The sequence below is a fragment of the Pongo pygmaeus genome, chromosome 4, assembly GCF_028885625.2.
Source record: "Pongo pygmaeus isolate AG05252 chromosome 4, NHGRI_mPonPyg2-v2.0_pri, whole genome shotgun sequence".
In the NCBI taxonomy this organism is placed as follows: Eukaryota; Metazoa; Chordata; class Mammalia; order Primates; family Hominidae; genus Pongo; species Pongo pygmaeus.
In genome coordinates, this window is record NC_072377.2 from 83,345,001 (window position 1) to 83,370,611 (window position 25,611).

The 25,611-nt window shown below is 36.1% G+C and overlaps 1 protein-coding gene across 11 annotated transcripts in view; it reads left to right on the top strand.

The window, feature by feature from the left end:
• Window positions 1–25,125, top strand: part of TENT2 (terminal nucleotidyltransferase 2) — a 74,071-nt gene extending 48,946 nt beyond the window's left edge. For all 11 annotated transcript variants that reach the window (XM_054489747.2, XM_063665440.1, XM_054489748.2 and 8 more), the window contains 4 exons: window positions 7,638–7,774; window positions 18,310–18,401; window positions 20,804–20,883; window positions 23,682–25,125. In XM_054489747.2, coding sequence (XP_054345722.1) covers window positions 7,638–7,774; window positions 18,310–18,401; window positions 20,804–20,883; window positions 23,682–23,756 — 384 coding nt within the window. In that variant the 3' untranslated portion in view covers window positions 23,757–25,125. The remainder of the gene's footprint in view (window positions 1–7,637; window positions 7,775–18,309; window positions 18,402–20,803; window positions 20,884–23,681) is intronic.
• Window positions 25,126–25,611: the final 486 nt, after the last annotated feature.

The window sequence follows — 25,611 nt, forward strand, 5'->3', positions numbered from 1 at the left end:
TAGTGTATAGTAATGTTCTAGGCCTTCACATTCACTCACTACTCACTCATTGACTCACCCAGCAACTACCACTTCTGCAAGCCCCACTCATGGTAAGGGTATACTGTTTTTTATCTTTTATACCATGTTTTTAGTGTACCTTTTCTATTTTTAGATATGTTTAGATCCACACATACTTATCATTGTGTTACAGTTGCCTACAGTATTCAGTATAATAACATGCTGTACAGGTTTGTAGCCTGTGCAGACATACCTTTGAGGTGTTGCAGGTTTGGTTCCAGGCCACCACAATAAAGTGAGTCACACAAATTTTTTGGTTTCCCAGTGCATATAAAAGTTACACTTACACTATCATGTAGTCTCTTAAGTGTGCAATAGCATTATGTCTAAAAAATGTACATACCTTTGTTTAAAAATACTTTATTGCTACAAAATGCTAACGATCAGCTGAGCCTTCATCACCAGTTGTGGAGAGTCTTGCTTTGATATTGATGGCTCCTGACTGATCGGAGTGGTGGTTGCTGAAGGTTGGGGTGGCTGTGGCAGTTTCTGAAAATAAGACAACAGTAAAGTTTGCCACATTGATTGACTCTTCTTCACAAAAGATTTCTCTATAGTGTATGATGATCTTTGCTAGCATTTTACGTACAGTAGAACGTCCTTTAAAATTGAAGTCAGTCCTCTCAAACCCTGCCACTGCTTTACCAGCTAAGTTTATGTAATGTTCTAAATCCTTTGTTTATACACTTAGAAATATTATCCCTCTTTCACTAATGAAAAAACTAAGTCTTAGAAAAGTTACGTGGTTGATCCAAGCAGTACTGGTATTTTGTTGTCATTTCAGCAAGATTCACAGCATCTTCACCAGGAGTAGATTCTGTCTCGAGAAACTACTTTTCTTTGCTCATCCACAAGAAGCAGAACTTCATCTGTTAAAGTTTTATCATGAAATTGCAGCAGTTCAGTCATATCTTCAGGTTCCACTGCTAATTCTAATTATCTTGCTGTTTCCACCACATCTGCAGTTACTTCCTCCACTGAAGTCTTGAACCTCTCAAAATCATCCAAAAGGGTTGGCATTAACTTCTTTTAAACTTCTGTTCATGTTGATATTTTGACCTCCCATGAATCATGAATGTTCTTAACGGTATCTAGAATGATGACTCCTTTCCAGAAGGCTTTCAATGTACTTTGTCCAGATTCATTAGTGGAATCACTATCTGTGGCAGTTATAGCCTTGTGAAATGTATGTCTTAAATAATAATACTTGAAAATGAAAATTACTCCTTGATCCATGGGCTGTAGAATGGATGTTGTGTTAGCAGGCATGAAAACATTAATCTCTGTGTACATCTCCATCAGAGCTCTTTGATGATTAGGTGCATTGTCAATGAGCAGTAGTAGTAGGTCTCAACAGTGGGCTTAAAATATTTAGTGTACCATGCTGTAAAGAGATGTGTTGTCATCAAGGCTTTGTTGTTCCATTTATAGAGCACTGGCAGAGTAAATTTAGCATAATTCTTAAGGGCCCTGGGATTTTGGAACGGTATATAAGCATTGGCGTCAACTTAAAGTCACCAGCTGCATTAGCCCCTAACAAGAGTCAGCTTGTCCTTTGAAACCTTGAAGCCAGGCATTGATGTCTCTTCTGTAGCTGTGAAGGTTCTAGATAGCATCTTCGAATAGAAGCCTGTTTCATTTACACTGAAAAATCTGCTATTTAGTGTAGCTGCATTCATCTGTTGTTCAGTGTAGCCATGTTAATTTAGCGAGATAACTTCTGGATAACTTGCTATAGCTTCTTCATAAGCACTTGCTGTTCACTTTGTAATTTTATGTTACGTAAATAGCTTCTTTCCTTAAACCTCATAACCAGCCTCTGCTACCTTCCAACTTTTCTTCTGCAGCTTCCTCACCTCTCTCATCCTTCATAGAATTGAAGAGAGTTAGAGTCTTGCTCTGGTTAGGTTTTGGCTTAAAGAAATATTTTGGCTTGTTTGATCTATCCAGACCAATAAAACTTTCCATATCAGCAATAAGGCTGTTTTGCTTTTTTTTAATCATTGATGGCGTTCACTGGAGTAGTACTTTTAATTTCCTTCAAGAACTTTTCCTTTGCATTCGCAGCCTGGCTGTCATTGGTGCAAGATACCTAACTTTTGGCTTGTATTGGTTTTCAACATGACTTCTTCACTAAGCGTAGTCATTTCTTGCTTTTCATTTAAAGTGAGAGATGTGTGATTTTTCCTTTCACTTGGACGGCCATTGTAGGGTTATTAATTGGCCTAATTTCAGTATTGTTGCATCTCAGAGAATAGGGAGGCCCAAGGAAGGGGAGAGGGACAGGAGAATTGCCTGCCAGTCAGTGGAGCAATCGGAATACACATAACATTTTTGATTAAGTTTGCAGTCTTATGTGGATACCATTTGTGGCACTCTAAAACAATTACAGTAGTAACATCAAATATTACTGATCACAGATCACCATAACATATAATAATAATGAAAAAGTTTGAAATACAAGAATTACCAGAGTGGAACACAGAGACCTGAAGTGAGCACATGCTGCTGGAAAAATGGTACTGCTCATAGACTTGCTAGATGCATGGTTGCCATAAACCTTCAATTTGTAAAAACTGCAGTATCTTCGAAGTACAGTAAAGTGAAGTGCAACAAAACGAGGTGTGCCTGTATATATACAGTGGGCCCTCTGTATGTGGGTTATGCATGCATGGATTCAACTGACCACACATCAAAAATATTCAGGAAAAATAAAAATACAACAATAAAAGTAATACAAATAAAAAATATAACAACTATTTAGTTGGAGTTTACATTGTATTAGGTATTGTAGGTAATCTAGAGATGATTTAAAGTGTATGAGAGGGTGTACATAGGTTATATGCAAATACTTCACCATTTCATATAAGGGACTTTAGCATCACCTGGAGCCCTGGAACCAGTTGCCTAGGAATGCCAAGGGACAACTGTACACACATATATAGCAACTTTTTCATTTTAAAAATTGACCTAATATAAGGAAAGGATCGATCAATTACCTGAAACAAGCTATAAATGAATACCTTTGAAAAGATTTAGCCAGCCGTGGTGGCTCATGCCTGTAATCCCAGCACTTTGGGAGGCCGAGGCGGGTGGATCACAAGGTAATGAGATCGAGATCATCCTGGCCAATGTGGTCAAACCCCGTCTCTACTAAAAATGCAAAAGTTAGCCGGGTGTGGAGGCACGCACCTGTAGTCCCAGCTACTCCGGAGGCTGAGGCAGGAGAATTACTTGAACCCAGGAGGCGGAGGTTGCAGTAAGCTGAGATCGTGTCACTGCACTCCAGCCTGGGCGACAGAGTGAGACTCTGTCTCAAAAAAAAAAAAAGAAAAGATTAAGAAATTTTGGTGGAGATTTTTTTTTAATGGTTATAAAACATTGTTTTAAAGTTGGCACTACTTGGATTTTGAAAGCATAGAAAAATTAATTTGGAAATAATACATGAAAAGTTTTAGGAGGTAACCACACTGTATTGTATAAATGTGCAATAATAATGATATGTGGCATATACTAAACAGTTAATAAATCCTTACAACAACCATCTGAGTATTTTTCCTTTCCTTGTATTATAAATGATGAAGCTGAGGAAAGCTAGGTAACTTGATTAAATGCCTGCAGCTAATAGAGGGGTGATGCTTCACTTCAGTCTGACTTCAAAGCTAATGCTCTTAGTCACTTCATTATAGTACCTTTACTTTATGTTATATACTTACCTTGATCTTACAGCTTGTAAAATCTACTAAAGTCAGATATAATTAAAGGAAATTTTATGGTGAATCTTTAACATACATCACCAGATTAATGATGACCTACCTGCGTGTAATTCAGATATCTTTGCAGAAACTTCAAGATATCACTTAGTTCTTTTTCTTCTCAGGCAGAAGTATTCCCTATCATGATAGTTTTTCTTTTCCTTGTAACCTTCTTTAACATACATTTCTAGGATCTCATAATTCATATCGTTAGGAAATTATGCTTAATCTCTTTTAATAACGTAAATTTCTGTTTACCTGGAGATGGAAAGTGATCATCTTTGACTTAAGCCTTTCATCATTTAAAGAACAGTTTTCAAATAGAAGGTTAGCCATTCTAACTTATTCCAGAAAGTGCTTAATTGTCCAAATTTCAGAGTTTGAAGGTAGCATAAGATATCATGGGACAGTCTCAGAAAAAAATGATGGAATCTGGCAAAAGGTATTTTTGGCATTATTATAGACAGTTCTATGAGCAGAAGTGGTGAGAGTTCTCAGATGTTTTCCAAGGGGTTTTCTATTTAATTTTTTTTAACTTGAAGAGAAATGAAAGATTACGTGTCTTCTAAAGGATCCACACTTAAAAATCATTTGGAAAATGTTTTCAGGAGTTAACAGGTTATACACTTGATTATCAGAAGCCCAGAATAAAATATCAACCTAAAAAATACAATTAATCTTCCCTCTATATAGGCACACAAGCAACAGTAAAAATTTGTAACCCAAAAATGTATTTATTAAAGAGATGGATGTTATCAGTTTAATTGCTATTCTGTGGACTGACTTTGTAATTTTAAGGCTGTTTTCTTTCTCTTTGACTTTTTGGTTGCTCTTTATGTACTTTCTAAAATATTAGTTTAAGTTCTGAACCCCCTTGTCCTATCTGAAGTAGCGTGTATTTTTCTTAAATACATAACTAAAGTGGGGAAGCTCCCTTTTAAAGAAATTCTTTTTTTTTTTTTTTTTTTTTATGAGACAGAGTCTTGCTCTGTTACCCAGGCTGGGATGGAGTGCAGTGGCGTGGATTCGGCTTACTGCAACCTCCACCTCCCGGGTTCAAGCGATTGTCTTGCCTCAGCCTCCCGAGTAGCTGGGATTACAGGCACCCGCCACCATGTCCAGCTAATTTTTCTATTTTTAGTAGAGACGGGGTTTCACCGTGTTGGGCAGGCTGGTCTCGAACTCCTGACCTCGAGGGAACCGCTCGCCTCGGCCTCCCAAAGTGCTGGGATTACAGGCATGAGCCACTGCGACAGGCCTTAAAGAAATTACTTGTTGAAATTTTAAAGCAAAGAATCTTTCTGTAATGTGAATGATCATTAAAAACTGGGGATTTCTTTCCTTTTTTTTTTTGAGATAAGGTCTTGCCCAAGCTGGAGTGCAGTGGTGCAATGATGAGCCCTCCTGGGCTCAGTTGCTTCTCTCGCCTCAGCCTCCTGAGTACCTGGGACGACAGCAGTCATCACCATGCCCAGTTAATCTTTCTATTTTTTTTAGAGATAGGGTCTCACTAAGTTGCCTAAGCTGGTCTCAAACTCCTGGGCTCAAGGATTTCATAATGCATATTGCTATGAAATTATACTTAATGTATTTTATTTGATAATAACTTAAATTTCTTTCTGTTTGCCTGGAGATGGAAAGTGATCATCTTTCACTTAAGATTTTGAAGAACAGTTTCCATATAGAAGATTAGCCAGTCTAACTTATTTCAGAAAGTGCTTAATTGTCCAAAGATTGATACTTCTGCCTTGGCCTCCCAAAGTGCTGAAATTACAAGCTTGAGCCACCATGCCTGGCTTAGGGGATTTCTTAAGGATAGATAGAATTACTGTTTACTGGTAGCTGCCTTTAGGTGTCCTCGTCTTTTTCAGTTTTGGTTTGGATTTCTGCTTCAGTTCTCCCTCAATAAGCATGACCTGACTCTCTGTGCATGATCGTGAAAAAGTACAGTGAAGCTAAGAGAAGACTGGCTAAATTGTTGGTCTCAGGTCATTCAGCATTTTAATGGAGTGGATCTCACGACTCTTCAGTTCCTAATGTCATAATTGCTGACCTTTTTCTTTAAATTACTGAAGAAAATAAAAATTTTAAAGGAGGTACAATCATTTTTAGACTTCAGATAAGAAAATGACTTCTGTTTTAGCATATTCAGTTCATAAATTGAATGCTAATTGTGCTTGGTGCTAGGAATCAAAATTAGTAAGAAGCTTTCAGAGCAGGAGCTATTAAACAGTGACCTACTTATTTGATCTACATTATACCTTTTGTTTGATTTGCCAGAAAATAACATTTAAATTTTATAATTTTAAATATTGTCACCCCAAGTTCAATTTTATACATAACAAGTAAGAGTTAAAGGGGAATAGAGGCACTGCATCTGTTCTTCCTTCTGCCTTTAGTCTTTACTAATTGAGGTTTCTTTCCTACCTCAATAGTAGCCCCTCCACTTTTAGACAATTAAAATTTCTACTTGAATCTTAAAATGTAATTAATACTACAGGTGTTAGAAATGTAAGGGGAAAGTCCCATGTTGAGTATCAACTTTATGAATTTGGTTGGAATAGAATTTTTATTCTGAGAGAAAGGTAATCACTTCATAGTAGTTAACAATTATTGATAGAATTATAGGTAATGGAACAAGGGAGGAGATATTTTTGTTTTCTTGCTCCTTTGTTTTTATTCATATTTTGGGGGCACTAGCATTAAATGATGCACTATGCTGTTTCTCTACTACCATTATTTAGAGTCTCCATTTTTTAACTTGGCATTATTTAGATGTCTTTAATTACATTAGTATCTATAAGCCCAGAGTTGAGGTAGTTTGGAATCTTAACCGTAGTTGTCATTCTGCTGCCTTAACTAATTGCTTTTTTTTTTTTTTTCACCAAAAAAAAAAAAAAATCCATTTCTATTCTGACGGCAGTGGAGAAATACAGAAAACCATCCTTGATGGCACTGTGCAAATTACCTTGCATTATTTTCTAATTAATATGTATAAATGACTTAATAATTTTGATAGTACATTTAGTATATTTGAGAGCCAGAACTTGCTGTTAATAGAGGAAAAATGGATATGAAAGTGAATGGGATAACATAGGAAAACAGAATAAGTACCCATTAGTATTCTTTCTAATAGTCATCTTTGTTCCTGGATTTCAGGCAAATAATTGAAATCTTTTACAAATATTATGGTAAAAGCTTGCTGAATATTGCTTGTTGGTATGTTTCCTATCTCATTTTCCCTGCCTTCTTTGTCTTTTCAAGCTTGATTGAGGTTGAACATCTCGCTTCTTTTCCATCTAAGATACAGAAACAAAGCAAAATTTATAAAATCTTAAAATTAGTATAAGTACTATTTCTATATTAAAGTTACTCTTACGGCCTTTGAGAGAAGTTTGAAGTGACAGAAAAAACTTACTTTGTGCTTAATATAGCCTTTATACATTAAATATAACTGCTCTTTGTAGGAATAATTAAGAATGAGATAACCTTTATGAAGAAATCTATATGGTATTGGGTAGATCTTGGTTTGTATAGTAAGGTTTTATTTATGAGTTAGAAAATCTTCTGCTAAATAGCGATCTGTTTGGTAACTGAGTGATATACTGAAGCCAAGGATTAGAATGTTAGTTTTTCAGGTACATTCTGGCCTACTGCAAATACTGGTGAAGTCTTTACTGGAAGAAAAATTTCAGGTTTCCAAATTGCCAAATAGAGTAAATTTCTTTCTTTTTCAAAGAGGAGCCTAGTTCAGGATTTATAAAGTTTCTTAGTGTGTGTTTTAAATGGCTTTACATTTTTTTCCCTTCTTCTTTTTGACAGGAGTCTTTTAGTCCTGCTATACAGCTGCACCTTGTACATCAAGCTCCATGTAATGTTCCTCCTTACCTCTCAAAGAATGAATCAAACCTTGGGGACCTCTTACTGGGCTTTCTTAAATATTATGCTACAGAATTTGAGTAAGTAAAACTTTAAATTGTGTTTCTTCACTTATATATATGTGTGTATATATATATATATGAATATGAATATATAAGTAAATGCTACAGATTTGGTCAGGAGCTGTATTTGTCACTTCTAGTGCTGTAAAGTTGTCCAGAAATGTATAGTTTATAAAATTTCCTATGTGACAATGAATTATTGGAAGCTAAATAGATTTTATATTCTTAGCTAATAAATATATTAATAGTTCAGTAGGCCCAGTTTTAGTTGATTTCAATAGTGATAGGCCCTATGTGTTGGTCCTGTGCAGGTGCTGTGTAGTTTGGAACATCCATTTTCTATACACTTAAAATGTATAGTAAAAAACACTGCTAAGAAAGACTAATGAAGATCTATTTAATACTTGGCATCTTCATAAATAGTTGTGTTAGTATGATATACAAATCGAGGAATGTGTCTTTTCCTTTTTTCTTTTCTTTTTGGAAGATGATATGTAAGCATAAAACAAAGAATGTATAATCAGGCTGGACAGAACTGAAAGTTCTTATGTGAGTTCTAAGTCCAGAGAGAATGGAGTTAGGAGTTACTTGCAGCTCTTCTGATCAATCTGGAAAAGCTTGAGGTGGGAGGAGAGAAGATTTAGGAATTGTACAGTATTAGAGGCAGGTACAGTTACCATTGGATACCACTTTGAAGAAGTTTGCATAGGGTAATAATAATAATAATAATAATAAATTGCTATTACTAGGTGGGAAAATGGTTCTAAACATATATTTATTATATTATTATTTATATTTATCATTTCATTCCGTTTACGTAATTGTTATCTGGTGTGTGGTGTATTATGCCCATTTTACCAGTGAAGCATAGAGAGGGGGAGTAACATGCTCCAAGATCACATAGCTAATAAGAGTAGTATTTCAGGCCAGGCACGGTGGCTCATGCCTGTAATCCCAACACTTTGGGAGGCCGAGGCGGGTGAGGGCGCGAGTTCGAGACCAGCCTGACCAACATGGAGAAACCCCTTCTCTACTAAAAATACAAAATTAGCCGGGCGTGGTGGCGCATGCCTATAATCCCAGCTACTTGGGAGGCTGAAGCAGGAGAAACGCTTGAACCTGGGAGGTGGCGGTTGCAGTAAGCTGAGATTGCACCATTGCACTCCAGCTCGGGCAACAAGAGCGAAACTCTATCTCAAAAAAAAAAAAAAAAGGTAGGATTTCAGATAGCTTTGACACAGAATTCACACTTAACTGTCATACTTACAAGTGTGAAAAGGTAAGAGCTTTTATTTATTTATTTATTTATTTTTTGAGACGGAGTCTCACTGTGTTGCCCAGGCTGGAGTGCAGTGGCGTGATCTCGGCTCACTGCAACCTCTGCCTCCCTGGTTCAAGCAATTCTCCTGCCTTAGCCTTCCGAGTAGCTGGGACTACAAGCACCCATCACCATGCCTGGCTAATTTTTGTATTTTTAGTAGAGATGGGGTTTCATCATATAGGCCAGGCTGGTCTCAAACTCTTGACCTAGTGATCCGCCTGCCTCAGCCTCCCAAAGTGCTGGGATTACAGGCGTGAGCCACCGTGCTCGGCCACGGAGCTTTCATTTATATTAAGATGAAGAAAGATTAAAGACTGGATGAGACATAGTACATAAATAGACTGTGAAGGTTTAATGGTTATTCTAGAGTTCTCTTTAAGATATTGCAATAACAATAGCTAATGTTTAGTGAGAATTTATCTAGTGTGCTCTAGTGAGCTGAGTGATTCCCATGGATTTCAGTTAATCCTCACAATAACCTCTGTCAAGCTTAGGGAATTTGTGTACATGAAACTTGCCCATGGCAATCTACAGCTAGATTGTGGGAGAGTTGGGATTCACTTTCAAGCTGGACTCCAAAACTACATTCTTAATTGTTAGACTGTATTGACATTGTTTATTATGTTATATAAATTAGGGACTGGGGGATGTTTGTGGAGGGGGAAAAGGATTCACAGAAGAAAGATACATTTCTCCCATGTATAGTGTAGGATTAGAGCATCTGTATACAAATACCTTGAAAATCACCTGCTTTGTTGAACAGAAACAAGATAGTAGATGTGTAGGTTTGTATGTTAGTTTAATATTAAAGGAAACTAGTCTGCTGGGTCAGATGATGCTGATGCTTGGAAAGAGGTTTCAGAACTTCACCATCTAGTACATTTATCGTTTCGTATGAGATATTTTCAGAAATTTGAATGTGGGGATCACAGCCAAGAATGTAGTCATGGTAATAAACTAGATGCTGTATAAAAGAATTATGGCAACTGTTAAAAATGTCTATAAGGATTTCTTCTGAACTTTGAGGTAATCATTTAAAAAGTTCTTTTTTCTTTTTCTTTTTTTTTTTTTGAAACAGTCTTGCTCTGTTGCCCAGGCTGGAGTGCAGTGGTGCGATCTCAGCTCACTGCAACCTCCGCCTCCTGGGTTCAAGCAATTCTCCTGCCTCAGCCTCCCAAGTAGCTGGGATTCCAGGTGCGTGCCACTATGCCCGGCTAATTTTTTTTTGTATTTTTAGTAGAGATGGGGTTTCACCATATTGGCCAGGTTGGTCTTGAACTCCTGACCTCAAGTGATCCACCCATCTCGGCCTCCAAAAGTGCTAGGATTACAGGTGTGAGCCACTGCGCCTAGCCAAAAGTTCTTTTTTCTGAAAGACAAAACATTAAGTGACTGTTAAGGGATGCTTGAGTATATGGTATAAATGTTGCAAAAGTTTTATATGGTCATTTAAAAATTACTATTTTTTGGCCGGGTGTGGTGGCTCATGTCTGTAATCCCATCACTTTGAGAGGCCATGGAGGGGAGATCACTTGAGCCCAGAAGTTTGAGACCAGCCTAGGCAACATGGCAAAACCCCCTTTCTACTAAAAATACAAAAATTAGCCAGGTGTGGTGGCACATGCCTGTAAACCCAGCTACTTGGGAGGCTGAGGCACAGGAATTGCTTGAGCCAGGGAGGCGGGGGTTGCAGCGAGCTGAGATTGCTCCACTGCACTCCAGCCTGGATAATAGAGTGAGACCCTGTCTCCCAAAAAAAAAAAAAAAAAAATTACTATTTTTCTTACCTACTTCACTCACACCTTGCTGCTGAAATACTTGTTTTATTTGTTACTTTTTGTGGGTACATAATAGGTTTGTATATTTATAGGGTATGTGAGATATTTTGATATAGGCATACAGTACATAATAATCACATCAGGGTAAATGGGGTATCCATCACCTCAAGCATTTATCGTTTGCATTACAAACAATCCAGTTATCCTGTTTTAGTTATTTTTAAATGTACAATTAAATTATTATTGACTATAGTCACCCAGTTGTGTTATCAAATATATATCTTATTCGTTCTATTTTCTTGTACTCATTAACCATCCCCACTTCCCCCTCTCCCTGCCACTGCCCTTCCCAGCCTCTGGTAACCATCATTCTAGTCTCTTATCTCCATGAGTTCAATTGTTTTTAATTTTTAGACCCCACAGATAACTGAGAACATGTGAAGTTTGTCTTTCTGTGTCTGGCTTATTTCACTTAATGTCCTCCAGTTCCATCCATGATGTTGCAAATGACAGGATCTCATTCTTTTGTATGGCTCAATAGTACTCTATTGCGGATAAGTACCACATATTATTTATCCATTCCTCTGTTGATGGACACTTAAGTTCCTTCTAAATTTTGGCTATTGGGAATAGTGTTACAAAAACATGGGAGTGCAGATATGTCTTCAGTATCCTGATTTTCTTTCATTTGGGTATATGCCTAGGAGTAGGATTGCTGGATCATATGGTAGTTCTACTTTTAGTTTTGGGGAAACCTCCAAACTGTTCTTCATAGTGGTTGTACTAATTTACATTCCCACCAGCAGGGTATGAGGGTTTCCTTACCAGCATTCATTGTTGCCTGTCTTTTGGATAAAAGCCATTTTAAGTGGGGTGAGATGATACCTCATTGTAGTTTTGATTTGCCTAAGTCTGATGATTAGTGATGTTGAGCAGCTTTGCATATACCTCTTTGCTCTTTGTATGCCTTCTTTTGAGAAATGTCTGTTGAGATCTTCTGTCCGTGTTTTAATTGGATTATTAGATTTTTTCCTATAGAGTTGTTTAAGCTCCTTATATATTCTGGCTATTAATCCCTTGTGAGATGAATAGTTTGCAAATATTTTCTCTCATTCTATGGGTTTGTCTCCTCACTTTGTTGATTGTTTCCTTTGCTGTGCAGAAGCTTTTTAACTTGATGTGATCCCATTTGTCCATTTGCTTTGGTTGCCTGTGCTTGTGGAGTATTACTCAAGAAACCTTTGCCCGTACCAATGTCCTGGAGAGTTTCCCCAATGTTTTCTTGTGGTGGTTTCATAATTTGAGGTCTTAGATTGAATTCTCCAATCGATTTTGGTTTTTTCTATATGTCGAGAGATAGGGTTCTAGTTTCATTCTTCTGCATATGGATATCTAGTATTCCCAGCACTATTTATTGAAGAGACTGTGCTTTCCCTAGTGTATGTTCTGGGCACCTTTTTTGAAAATGAGTTCACTGTAGATGTATGGATTTATTTTGGCATTCTTTGTTCTGTTCCATTGGTCTATGTGTCTGTTTTTATGCCAGTCCCATGCTGGTTTGGTTGCAGCTTTACTGAATTTGTTTATCATTTTAAGATTGAGATAACTTCAAGGTATTCAAGTGGAGATACTGAGTAGACAGTTGGATATATAATCCCAGAGTCAGGAGACAGGCCACAGAACTAAATATTTGGGAGTTGTCACCAGGTAGATGGTATTTAAAGCTATGAAACTCTGAAAAAAACCAAGGGAGTGAATATATAGATGGAAAAGAGAAAAGGGCCAAGCATTGGGTACTCTAATGTTAAGAAGTTTACAGTTTACAGTTAAGAAGTTTACAGGAAATGCAGGGGATAAAGGAATATGTATTGTTAAATGACACAATAAACAGAGAGACAGACAAATGCAGAATGTAGGCATTCTGGGAAATACCTGGCCTAATCTCCTCAAAAGTCAGTATCATTAAAAACAAACAAGGCCGGGCATGGTGGCTCACGCCTGTAATACCAGCACTTTGGGAGGTCGAGGCAGGCAGATCATGAGGTCAGGAGTTGGAGATCAGCCTGACCAACATGGTGAAACCCCATCTCTACTGAAAATATAAAAATTAGCCAGGCGTGGTGGTGGGCACCTGTAATCCCAGCTACTCACGAGACTGAGGCAGGAGAATCGCTTGAACTCAGAAGGTGGAGGTTGCAGTAAGCCGAGATCGCGCCACTGCACTCCAGCCTGGGCGACAGAGCGAGACTCCCTCTTAAAAAACAAGCAAACAAACAAACAAAATGTGGGGGGAACTTTATTAGATTTAAAGAGAGAGAACAGTCATATACAATGCATGAACCTTGATTATAATCCAATTGGGGTGGGGGATCTATAAAAGGTATTTGAGTTACTGTTAATTTTCTAATTGTTGTTGGTGTTATAAAGGAGAATGGCTTTATTCTTAGGAGATATATACTGAAGGATACAGAAATGAACTTTGATGAGGTGTACAGGTTGCTAAGTGGTTCAGTTCAAAATACACACACGCAAATGTGGCAAAATGTTAACACTTGTTGAATTGTTTTTAAATTTTATACTTTTAATTTTTTTGTATTTGAAATTTTTCATAATACATAGATGATATAAAAATGAGATTGGGAATGAGAAGGAACTAATATATGAGTCTAGGAAGAAAGAATCATTGAGATAGGAGGAAATCCAGTGGAATGTGGTATCTTGGGAATCCAGAGGAGAAAAAAATGTTTTGAGGAAGGAGTGATTATCTGTGTCATTATTTTTTGATAGATTGAGTAAGAAGCTATATGGACTCCTCTGGACCCTTGACAGGAACAGTTTCTGTGGAATAATGGGGATAAAAAGCATAGCGTTATTGGTGTGGACTCAAGACAGAGGGAGAAGAATTCAAAATGGATAATGTAACTCATTCTCTAGAGCAGAAAAAAACAGGGTAAAATTAGCGTGTTAAGTGGAGTCCAGTTTTTGTTTTTATTGTTGGAGAGGAGAAATAACCCATCTTGATGAAAAATTGATGATACCAGAGAAAAGCATAGTAAATTTTTGGAAATAAACTTGTTTGAGTTAAGAATGGTTGGAATCTAGAGCACAAATAGAATAGGAGCACAGATAATTCATTAATAATGATTAAAAGTAGAATATATGGACACAGGTAAATGTAGCTAAATCAGTGTGGTTGGAGCTAGTAGGAATTACCTTTGGATTGTTTTAGGTTTTTAGTGAAATGAGTCAGGGACATGTGCAGGTAATGATTGTGAAGGTGGAAATTTGAGAAGTAAGATGAAAGTATGAATTGTCATATACTAGAGTAAAAGGGTGGATTAACTATGGAAAGACAGTACGGTTGGGGGTAGTAACATTAAGAGCCCTCTTTAGCTAAGTGATCATTAATTTAAAGTGTGATCATTCTGTATGGTTGCATCTCTCCACCCATGTTCAGCTGTGTGGGAAAGAATTGGAATAGATTTAATCAAGGTTGTGTTTCAGCCAACCAAGTTCAATGCAGCAAGCGTGGGTAAGAGTTGAGAGTATGTGAAAGGGAGTGATTTTAATAACTGACCACGCATGGGATGTATTACATTCAGTCTTGAAAATGTGGGCACAGAGATGCCTATAGGACATCCAGGTGACAGTTTCCAATAGCTGGTTGTAAATGTTAGCCTGGAACTTAATAGAAAGGTCAGAGCTGGAGAAGGGATTTGGGAAAGAAACATCAGATTATTGGAGCCTAAGGTGTGTACTCTAGCATTAGAAGATTCAAAGAGGCTGAGCCCTGATGGATACTAACATTTAAAGGTTCAGGTAGAAGGTGAGAAGCCAGTCAAAACAGAACTCTAGGATTAGAGTAAAATTTTTTCCCTACCTAAGACATTTGAAATTCCTAACAAAGTTTTCTTTCTGTTTGCTTCCCAGCCCATAACAATAAAACAAAATTATATATATTTGTTCACTTAATTTTACTAGTGTGTATATATATATATACACACACACAGCCATATGGTATCAGACTCATAATTTTGACTTTATTAGACTTGAATTTTTCTTTATGTCGCTTAAGACAGCATTTCCAGTTTAATCAGTTGCCTCAAAATAACTTTCTGTGGTCACAAAAAGAATGGGGCTGGGCACAGTGGCTCACACACCTTGGGAGGCTGAGGTGGGCAGATGGCTTGAGGTCAAGAGTTTGAGACCAGCCTGGCCAAGTAGTGAAACCCCGTCTCTACTAAAAATACAAAAATTAGCCAGGCATGGTGGTGGGCGCCTGTAATCCCAGCTACTTGGGATGCTGAGGCAGGAGAATTGCTTGAACCTGGGAGGCACGGAGGTTGCAGTGAGCTGGGATTGCGTCACTGCACTCCAGCCTGGGTGACAGAGCAGGACTCTGACTAGTAAATAAATAAAAAGAATGGCTAAAGAGAGTTTATTGATGAATGCCAGTCTGTTAACATTACCAAAGAGAAGAAGCAAGTACCTAACTTGCTTCTAATATAATTAGTTGTCTCAGTTTTATATTTAAAAGATGATCATGTATTATCAGCATATTTTAGATTAAATTAAGTCCCATATCTGTTCTTCTTTCTGAAACATCTCTCTTGTGTAGATTCTGTATCTTATTTTACACTTTAATTATTGAGTGACAATAACAGATTTTTACATGCTAAGCAAATTATGTTAGAGAGTAGATTAGTATGATAAAAGGCTTAGGTTATGGGCTGTGTTTTAAAGAATGAAATATTTAGGGAAGATATTTCTAAATTACCGTTTAAATTCAACTCTTGAGAAGACCATTTGAGTCCAGGAGATTGAGGCTGCGGTGAGCCATGATTGTGCCACCGTACCCCAGCCTGGGCTTGTCGACAAAGCCCTGTCTCAAAAAATATATAAATAAATCTACCTTTAGAGTACAAAGAATATAAAATTATATGTCATGTTTTAATGATTTGAAATGTTTAACAATCTAGAAATATTTAAAAGTTCTTTGAAAGTGCAGTAGATTGAATCAGTCCAAAGAGTAGTGATTCAAAATACTCTTTTTTCTTTTTGAAGCACTTCAAATGATGTAATCATTTTAATAACTGCATTATTTGGGTTTATTGTACATTGAAACTTAAATGATATCTGGTAAGGGATTATAATGAAATGAATATATCTCTTAACATATATCTCATACTGTTTCTGTGACCCAGTTTAGAACCAAGTAGTGGCATGTAGTGTAAAATCGGGATTTGTTTTAGTAGAAATACAGTGGTAAAGATAGAATTTTTGATTTAAGGAAATAAAAGTTGTAATTTAACAGCAGGATATAGTATTTCAATATTCCAAACTCTTCTGAAAGATAAAAATCAATCTATGCCCTGTAAAAATAATGTTTACAATTTTAATTCTGCAGATTTAGTTGTCCTATAATCTGTTATTAGAAAACGAATAGTCTCAAGGGAAAATTCATTTTATTAATAAATTTGACTTAACTAGTATAAAGTGAAGGGATGCAAACTGTAGTATGTAACCTTGTTTGCTTCAGGATTGTGGCTATATAACTCCCCTCTTTACATTGTTATTGTAAGGAAACAATGTAAGAAAATTGTTGGAAACATTTGTGTGGATTTTTTTGGTTTTTTTTTTTTTGTCTTTTTAAGATAGGGTCTCACTTTGTCAGCCAGGCTGGAGTGCAGTGGCACGATCACAGCTTACTGCAGCCTCAACCTCCCCTTGCTCAGGTGATCCTTCCACCTCAGCCTCCTGAGTAGCTGGGACTGTAGGCACCACCACGCCTGCTACTTTTTGGATTTTTAGTAGAGACATTTGAAACAATAGAGCAGAGTAGTCTTTCTGTTTGGGTCTGTACTAATGGAACTGCAATACATGAGGGATCTAAAACATTTTCCTGTAACCGATACTAAGTATTTGCATTTGACAACCCACTTAATTTTTAAAAAGCACAAATTCTGATATATATATATTTTTAAAGAACTTAAAACTTTCTTTATAAAATATTTACAAACTCCTCTTGATCAGAACAAAAATAAATTATACTTTCAATGTGCTTTACAAGAATAAAAATTCACAAGATGCAAGATTTTTCGTGCTTATTTAATATAGAAATTAATCAAATTTCTATAAACAAATGCCATACAGGACCTATGATTATATTCTTAGAAATTCTCTTTTTGATAAATAGAGGAGAAGTGTAGGGTAAGTGTTGGAAGGTCCCAAGCGATAATCTTTCTCTGCTTGCTTAAATGATAGAGAAAGCCAAATACTACTTAAAAAATGGTATCAGCTGTTCCTCTAATTTATTTTTCTCTCATATACAAGCTGGGTAGTCATATACTTTAAAATGTTCCTTGAAAAAAAGAAAATACTTGTAATAACCGTTAGATAAACCTTTTTTAAAAAATGTAAAGTTAGTATGTACTGAAGACTGGACAGTTTACCTTCAGGCCTGCTGATGAAATTGTTTTACTTGAATAAAATTTTACTCTTAACAGCTGCATCTGATATACAGCCATTAAGTATATTTTCATAGAGTATTAATTTTGCTTTCCTAAAACAGCTTCTACTTCTATTGGAAAATTTCAAAATTTTCTCCCAAATCATACACATAAAGATGTACCTGAACGAAAACTATTTAGTAATACAAGAAGATAACACTAGAAGATTATTTCTCTCTTAACAAATAACAGATTGTTACTGCGTTGTTAACTATGACCATAGTTGTTTTTGTTTGTTTGTTTACTTGTACTTTCTTTTCTTTTCTTTTCTTTTTTTTTTTTTTATTTTTTTGAGATGGAGTCTTGCCCTGTCGCCAGGCTGGAGTGCAGTGGCATGATCTCTGCTCACTGCAACCTCCACCTCCTGGGTTCAAGCGATTCCCCTGCCTCAGCCTCCTGAATAGCTGGGACTACAGGTGCATGCTACCGCGCCTGGCTAATTTTTGTATTTTTAGTAGAGATGGGGTTTCACCATCTTGGCCAGGCTGGTCTTGAACTCCTAACCTCATGATCCACCTGCTTCAGCTTCCCAAAGTGCTGAGATTACAGGCGTGAGCCACTGCGCCCAGCCTGTACTTTCTTATTTTTCCAGTTACTTCATTTTTTTCAATAAATATGTGTTGAAAACCTGGTATATACTATGCACCTAGGTGAAGAGTGAAAAAAATAAATAACCAGTATCTTGGAGCTTTCATCCTACTTGAGGGAGACACAATGAAGAATAACATAATAAATAGTAAATGTAAGAAACAAATTCTTAGAAGATGATAAGTGTTGTGGAAAAAAAAATAGAGGTGAGAAATAGGGATTGTGGTGCTGAGGGTTGGGGCACAGGTTTCAGTGTTCCACAAGAAAATTGGGGTAGGCCTTACTACTGATACAATAAAAATAATATAAGAGAAATTATGAAAATAGTTAACATGGTTACTGTTTTTCTTCTTATAGCTGGAATAGTCAAATGATTTCAGTTCGTGAAGCCAAAGCCATTCCGAGGCCTGATGGTATTGAATGGAGAAATAAATACATCTGTGTAGAAGGTAGTTTTCTGTTGACCATCCACGTATCATCATGGTACTAAGAGAATTACTTGAGTAATTTCAGCTGTGTTTCAGTTAAAAGTAATACATTTATGTCTGAAGTGATTTGTAAGTCTTTTAGTTTAAAAATTTTAATTTAAAAAAATCATGTAAAATTTTTTAGGTATGAGAAATAATAAACATAAACTTTAGGCATTCACCCTTTCTAGCTGGTAAGATTCGAGCTGTCTTTATCCCTCTTACTTGTGGTTGATGGACAATTTCATGACTTACAGATGGAAGAAAATAGAATCTTTATGTGTGATTCTTATATTGACATAAAATGAGTTATATTCTTTTATACTTAAAATATTAGTGCAAGTTGGACTTTTATAAATAGAAATTGATTTTGCTTTAAAAATTAAATGATCTGAAAAAATTTTCTTCTCTAAAATTAATTTACATGTAGTTGAATATATCCTTGAGACATTTTGAATAGAAAACTGACTTCAAGGGATAAAATTATTCTCATAGATGCTAAATTGAAGACCTTTGTAAATCTGGAGGTTAAAAAGTATAAATAGTTGAGAATCAGCATTTGTAGAAAACATCAGATTTTGGATGTTTTAATCTTGAATTATATGCAGTATTTTAAGAGTTTGTGAATATGAAATTAAATCTCCTGCTTTGGTGTGCTAATAAATTGCACTGGGTGGGCATTATTTTAGTTACTTGTGTTCAGTTGAATACTAAACCCTGTTCTGAAGTGCTATGATGATGCAATTCGGTATAATTTGGCATATGACCTTATTCTGTTAAGGAAAAGAACCCCACAATACTGTGATAGTAAACTGCTTTTTAACATAGCCTTTCTAAGCAATAAAAAATAAGCAAAAGGAGTATTTAAAATTATGGGCCTGTGTAGATTATATGACAAATCTAAAAGTTTTGTCCTTTCCATCAGATTCCCTATTCTTCCATACTTTTTCTAGGTCTTTCCCCTCAGTTACCTTTCCTCTTACCAACAACTTCATTCTTTCTGCCTCCAGTCTTTTGCTTTCAGCTTTAAGACATATATAGGTCTTCTCATTCTTGAAAAATACTCTTTATTTGGTCCTACTGGTTCTTCTATGCATTTTTCCTCCTTTTTCTGTGCTAAAATTCTTAATTTCTAGTAATTTTTACCTACTGCTGGCATTATTTTAGACATTTCATCTCATTCCTGATGCCTTTAGTTATCCTTGTCTTCTCATTACTATCTTCAGTTTCCTCATACTCTTCTGGTTTCTTCCTATCTCTCTATGTGGATTCTTCTTTCTTGTGGGTGAAAGGTGAGTGGGATGGTGGTGTGAACATGGAAAGTATGTATATTGGAGACACACATACATAAAAACTGTTCCTTTGTTTTTTTCCTATCTTCTGTTTGCTTTTCTCTTTTTCTATTTTCTTTTTCTGCCAAATTTCTCATGCAAGTTACTTCTTTTTTCTTTTCTTTTCTTTTTTCTTTCTTTTTTTTTTTTTTTTTTTTGAGATGGAGTCTCTCTCTTTCTCCAGGCTGGAGTGCAGTGGCGCGATCTCGGCTCAACTGCAACCTCCACCTCCCAGGTTCAAGTGATTCCCCTGCCTCAGCCTCCCGAGTAGCTGGGACTACAGGCGTGCACCACCACGCCCAGCTAATTTTTGTATTTTTAGTAGAGATGGGGTTTCACCATGTTGGCCAGGACGGTCTTGATCTCTTGACCTCGTGATCCACCCTCCTCAGCCTCCCAAAGTGCTGGGATTACAGGCGTGAGCCACTGTGTTTGGCCAGACTTCACTGTATCTTTTTCTAAACCATCCAGTTGGGCCATAACTCCCTGCATTGTCTTCCATTTTCTCCAGTATTGAACCTCTACCTTCAAAGGACAAATCAGCTTTTAAGTTAAAATTAAAGTTACCTTTCTGTGATATTTAACATTAACTGCCTCTCTTCGATATAATGCTTTCTTCTTTTTGATGACTTTTTATTATTTTCCTAAGGGTAGGTCTTTGACCCTCTGTAATTTTTCAGAAACCTTATCCACATTTATGATTTAGACTTAACACACCTATGCTGATGACTTTCATTTTTGATCACCCTCTCCCTTGAATTCCATCTACCTTATTAGGCAGTTCATAGTATATTAAGCTTTTCTTTATTTTTTTATTTTCTTTATTTATTTTATTTTATTTCTTTATTTCTTTATTTTATTTATTTTCTTTATTTATTTTCTTTATTAGATTTATTAGTATATAAATCTAATAAAGATATTAGGCTGACCCATCTGAAATTGCAATTTTTGTAGGTCAAAAACTGTTAACATATTGACAGCATCAAACCTAAAAAAGAAACTGTAGCTCTCATTTTAATATTTTTTTCTTTACATTTGCATTTAACATTGCAGAACCTTTTGATGGAACAAATACAGCCAGAGCAGTGCACGAAAAGCAGAAATTTGATATGATCAAGGATCAATTTTTAAAGGTAAACAATGCATTAGATCAACCCTAGAAACATTGGTAGACTAGTATGCTTTAAACAGGAAAAAATACGTGTGTAATAGAACAGAATGGTTTCTCTTCTGTGAATCCATTAATATAGCATGATAGGGAACTTATTATTTGAATTTAGTTAAACTTTTCCTTCAAAGAGATCTGGCTCTGTTTTTATTCACATTGCTTTCACTTTCATAGAAATAAGCATTTTCTCTTTTCTTTTTGAGACGGAGTTTCACTCTTGTTGCCCAGGCTGGAGTGTAGTGGCACAATCTCAGCTCACTGCATCCTTCACCTCCCAGGTTCAAGGGATTCTCCTGCCTCAGCCTCCCAGATAGCTTGGATTACAGACGTGTGCCACCACACCCAGCTAATTTTTTTTTTTTTTGTAGAGACAGGGTTTCACCATGTTGGTCAGGCTGGTCTCAAACTCCTGACTTCAGGTGATTCACCCCGCTCTTCCTCCCAAAGTGCTGGTATTATAGGCATGAGCCACCGTGCCCTACCAAAATAAGCATTTTCATAGTGACCTTATTAAATTTCTAAAATGAGTGGATAAAACCTAATGGACTCTTTTCCCTCCTTAGTATATTGGGGAATTTATTGTGGCCTTAGAAGGAAGCTGATGTCTGATCCATGCTTTTTCTAATGTATACCCCACTGTCACAGGAATTAGAGTGCTGTTTTATCTTTGTTTATATTTAGTAAAGTTAAAATTTATGTATATGTCTGTGTCTATAGTATGAATTTATTCATCAGTGATGTTGCTAGATGTGGTCTTAATCTTCAGGGACTTCCACAACACATTGTAGAAATGCCTTGATATATGTATTGAGACATGGAGGGGAGGGAAAGCTTTGTAGAAGAAAAAGATGAGAGAATTGCAAAGATCATTTTAGAGGCATACTTTTTCATTATCTACACATTCAAGTGGACTTTATTTTAATGATAATTTAAAATGCAAGTATTGAGGCATGAGTATCACTGGAACCCAGGAGTTCGAGGCTGCAGTGGGCTATTATCAAGTTGCTGCACTTCAAGCCTAGACAACAGAGTGAGAGACTCCACCTCTAAAAAAAAAAATGAATAAAAATAATGGCCAGGTGCAGTGGTTGACACCTGTAATCCAAACACTTTGTGAGGCCAAGGCAGGAGGATTGCTTGAGGCCAGGAGTTTAAGACCAGCCTGGGCAATGCATAGCAAGACATAGTTCACACACACGCACACACGCATGTGCGTGCACACACACACACACCCCCCCCCACCCCACCTCACCCCACCCCACCCCTGGGTGTAGTGGTATGCACCTGTGTCTTAGCTACTGGGGAGGCTGAGTGGAGAGAAAAGCCTTGAGCCCAGGAGGTTGAGGGTGCAGTGAGCTGTGATTGTGCCACCGCACTCCAGCCTGAGCATGAGTAATAGAGTGAGACCTTGTTTCAAATAAATAAATAGATAGATAAAATATAAGTATTCTATTACAAGCTGTCCTTCAAATGAGACTTTCTTAATTTGGCAACCAGAACAGAAAATTTGTCTTATAGAAATTCTTTAATTTTAAAACAAATATTCAAGAGAATATTTTTGTCTGTCAGATTAAATTGAGAACTCAAAAACAGCAATGCTACATTGGTGTTCTTATTGATGAGTGAGCTTTCATTTAGGATTGTTTAGTTGTAAAACCAGTACTTTTAGACAATTGAATAACTGACATGAGACTAGAATACAAAGATCTGCAGTCACCAAGTAGTGAGACAGATTTTTAGCTTGTGAACAAGTTTCTTTTCTTCTCCTTATCAATTCAAATCACCATTTGAATTTTCCAGAGGCATACATAAAGTGCCTTATTGTAAATTTACTCTCTCCTTCATAAATACGATATATTTTTTTGAGACAGGGTCTTGCTCTGTTACCCAGACTCAGGCAGCCTCAATCTCCTACGTTCAATGATCCTCCCACCTCAGCCTCCTGAGTGCTGGGACTATAGGCGTGTGCCACCATACCCAGCCAATTTTTGTATTTTTTGTACAGACAGGGTTTCACCATGTTGCCCAGGCTGGCCTTGAGCTTCTGAGCTCAAGTGATCTGCCCACCTCAGCCTCCCAGAATTCTGGAATTATAGGCATGAGACACTATACCCAGTCTCATAAATATTATTTTTAATGGAAAAAGCTAGTAAAGATGTAAGACAGTCAATCAAATAATTGAAATAATCCTCTCTTCTCAAATCCAAAGGTTTTGTCTTAATTACCTTGCTATTTTTAGATCGAATTAATCCGTGAATAAATATTAATATTGTCAGTTGTATCTTTCAGTACCACCTATGTGCCCATTTCTTTATTAATGAATTGGAACCATAAAAATATAGAGTTTTTAAATAACATTTTCTTTTCTGATGACAGAAACAATACTTACACTGTGTTAAAAACTTGGAAAATAAAAACTCAACCAGCCTGGGCAATACAATGAGACCTTGTCTCTACAAAAAAAGTTTAAAAATAGCTGAGCGTGATGGCACACACCTGTAATCCCAGCTACTCAGGAGGCACAGGTGGGAGGATCTCTTGAGCCTGGAAAGTGGAGGTTGTAGTGAGCCGAGACTGCACCACTGCACTCCAGCTTGGGCGGCAGAGTGAGACCTTATCTCAAAAAAAGAAAAAACTTGAAGGAAAAAATTATTCAAAATTTTATCACCTAGAGAGAACCAACTATTAACATTCTTTTAAACTCTCAGTCTTTTGTTCTGCATAAATTTTAGGTTTTAAGAATGATTTTTCTTTTTCTCCCAGTCATGGCACAGATTGAAAAACAAGAGAGATTTGAACAGTATACTACCTGTAAGAGCTGCTGTCCTGAAAAGATAACTGGCCTCTATTTCTTAATAAATTCTTCCAAGAAATAAAGAACAATAGTTTCATCATAATACATTATGTTTACCTCCATCATAGTTGCTTTTTTCATAGTTCTTGTTTTCATGTTTTATTTTTAAAAAGACATATAAAGATTGCATATTTTATTATGACATTTCCTAATAAAACCCTTTGATTTAAAAATGTATTTTTGAAAATGTTTACATTGATGATGAGTAATATTGCATGTGTTTTCAGGTGATCAGATAAAATATATTTTGGGAAATTAACTGAACAAATAAAAAGTTTTTGATATAACTTCAATTAATTGTACCACATGCTAATCCTGAAGAGATGTGTAGAATTTTGGAAAGGGTCTAATTCATACATGCTTAAAGTATAACCTACGTTAGATAGTTTGTTGTCAAAGTCTGTTCTAGTAAAGTGAAGATTCAAGTCAGTTGTTCAGTTACTTGAAGCAAAACGAAATCTTTCATTTCAGTCAAATCACTGCAGTCATGAAATACTGAACAGTTGCCTTAAGTCTTTGCTTGACTCACTGGGGTAGACTGAGGCTTTGGGTGTGTCTGTATTAGCATTTCATTAGTACTTCACATGCTTTTGATGTACTCTTGAGATTGCTTTAAATTTTGTATTGAAACAACAATACATTTTGCACTGTAGTAATAGGAGCACTAACTCTTACAACAGTTAGTGAATTGTTTTAAAGAATCAGTTCAGTGTAGACGTTTTGAAAAGATTGTTTCCTGTGCTTTATGATAGCTTAGTGCAATGTGCACTTCTGTTTTACTTGTCATTTTCCTGCTCTATTTTCTCTGTGACATGAAGCAACAGAAACTGAGATCAAAGTTAAGATTATATCCTGTTTGTAGTATCACATATTTTTCTGTGTACAATTATAGGATTGTAATCTAAACTGGAATTTTTAGGCAGTAAGCCACTACAAAATGTTTTAGATAAGACACAATAAAATTATTATAAATAAAAGCTAAATGTTTGTAAAAAAATCTCTTTTTTAGTATTTCTTTTTTCACGTGAAAGAAGTGATAGCTGCTAAAAAAAAGCTACAGTGTTTATTAAGGTTCTTTTTGATTTATGTAAATATTTGTAAATTGGTCAGTGCCTGTAAATTTAAATATAAAAAGTAATCTTGAAAACAGTTTTAACTTTTTCAAAAGGACTATGTCCAACATTTTTTAGACCTGCTGTAGTACAGTTTTGTACCTCTAATGTATTTTTTTTTGCAGACCAAATGCTAAAACTTTTGCTTTTCTTTGACTTGTAAAAGGTGCACATTTTCATTTTCTTCTTTAAGTTCAAATTTTTGTATGATGTCAAATGCAATAAAATTTATATATGGACATTGTTGAGGTGCTTTTTTTTTCTGTGAAAATCTTTGCTTTGAGATGAGACCGAGGCTATAGTTATCATCTAGAACTGAACTAAATCTACTTATTAGCCAGCTAACCACATCAATATCTTATGTCTCTGGCATTATGAGGAATGAAAGTTTACACATAGTGAATTTTTTAGATTCCTGATGTGTAACACTTTTTATGCATTTGAGCTTTTCATATTTTGGGGGGAATTTTTCCTAAAATTGATACTGTGCATCTCTTAATCAGAATGTACTGAGTAGAGTTAATATTCTAGTGATGACTGGGTAATCATTATAAGCATTAGTCATAGTACTATTCAGTAATACTGTGCAACTTTCAGGGATGGGTAAGTATGTACCCTCTGCCTAATAAATGCATTTCCATTTATTAGGAAATGCCAGTATTATGACATTTCCTAATAAAACCCCAGAATTTACCATGGTGTGGGTTCCTTCACTGTCACTGTTTTC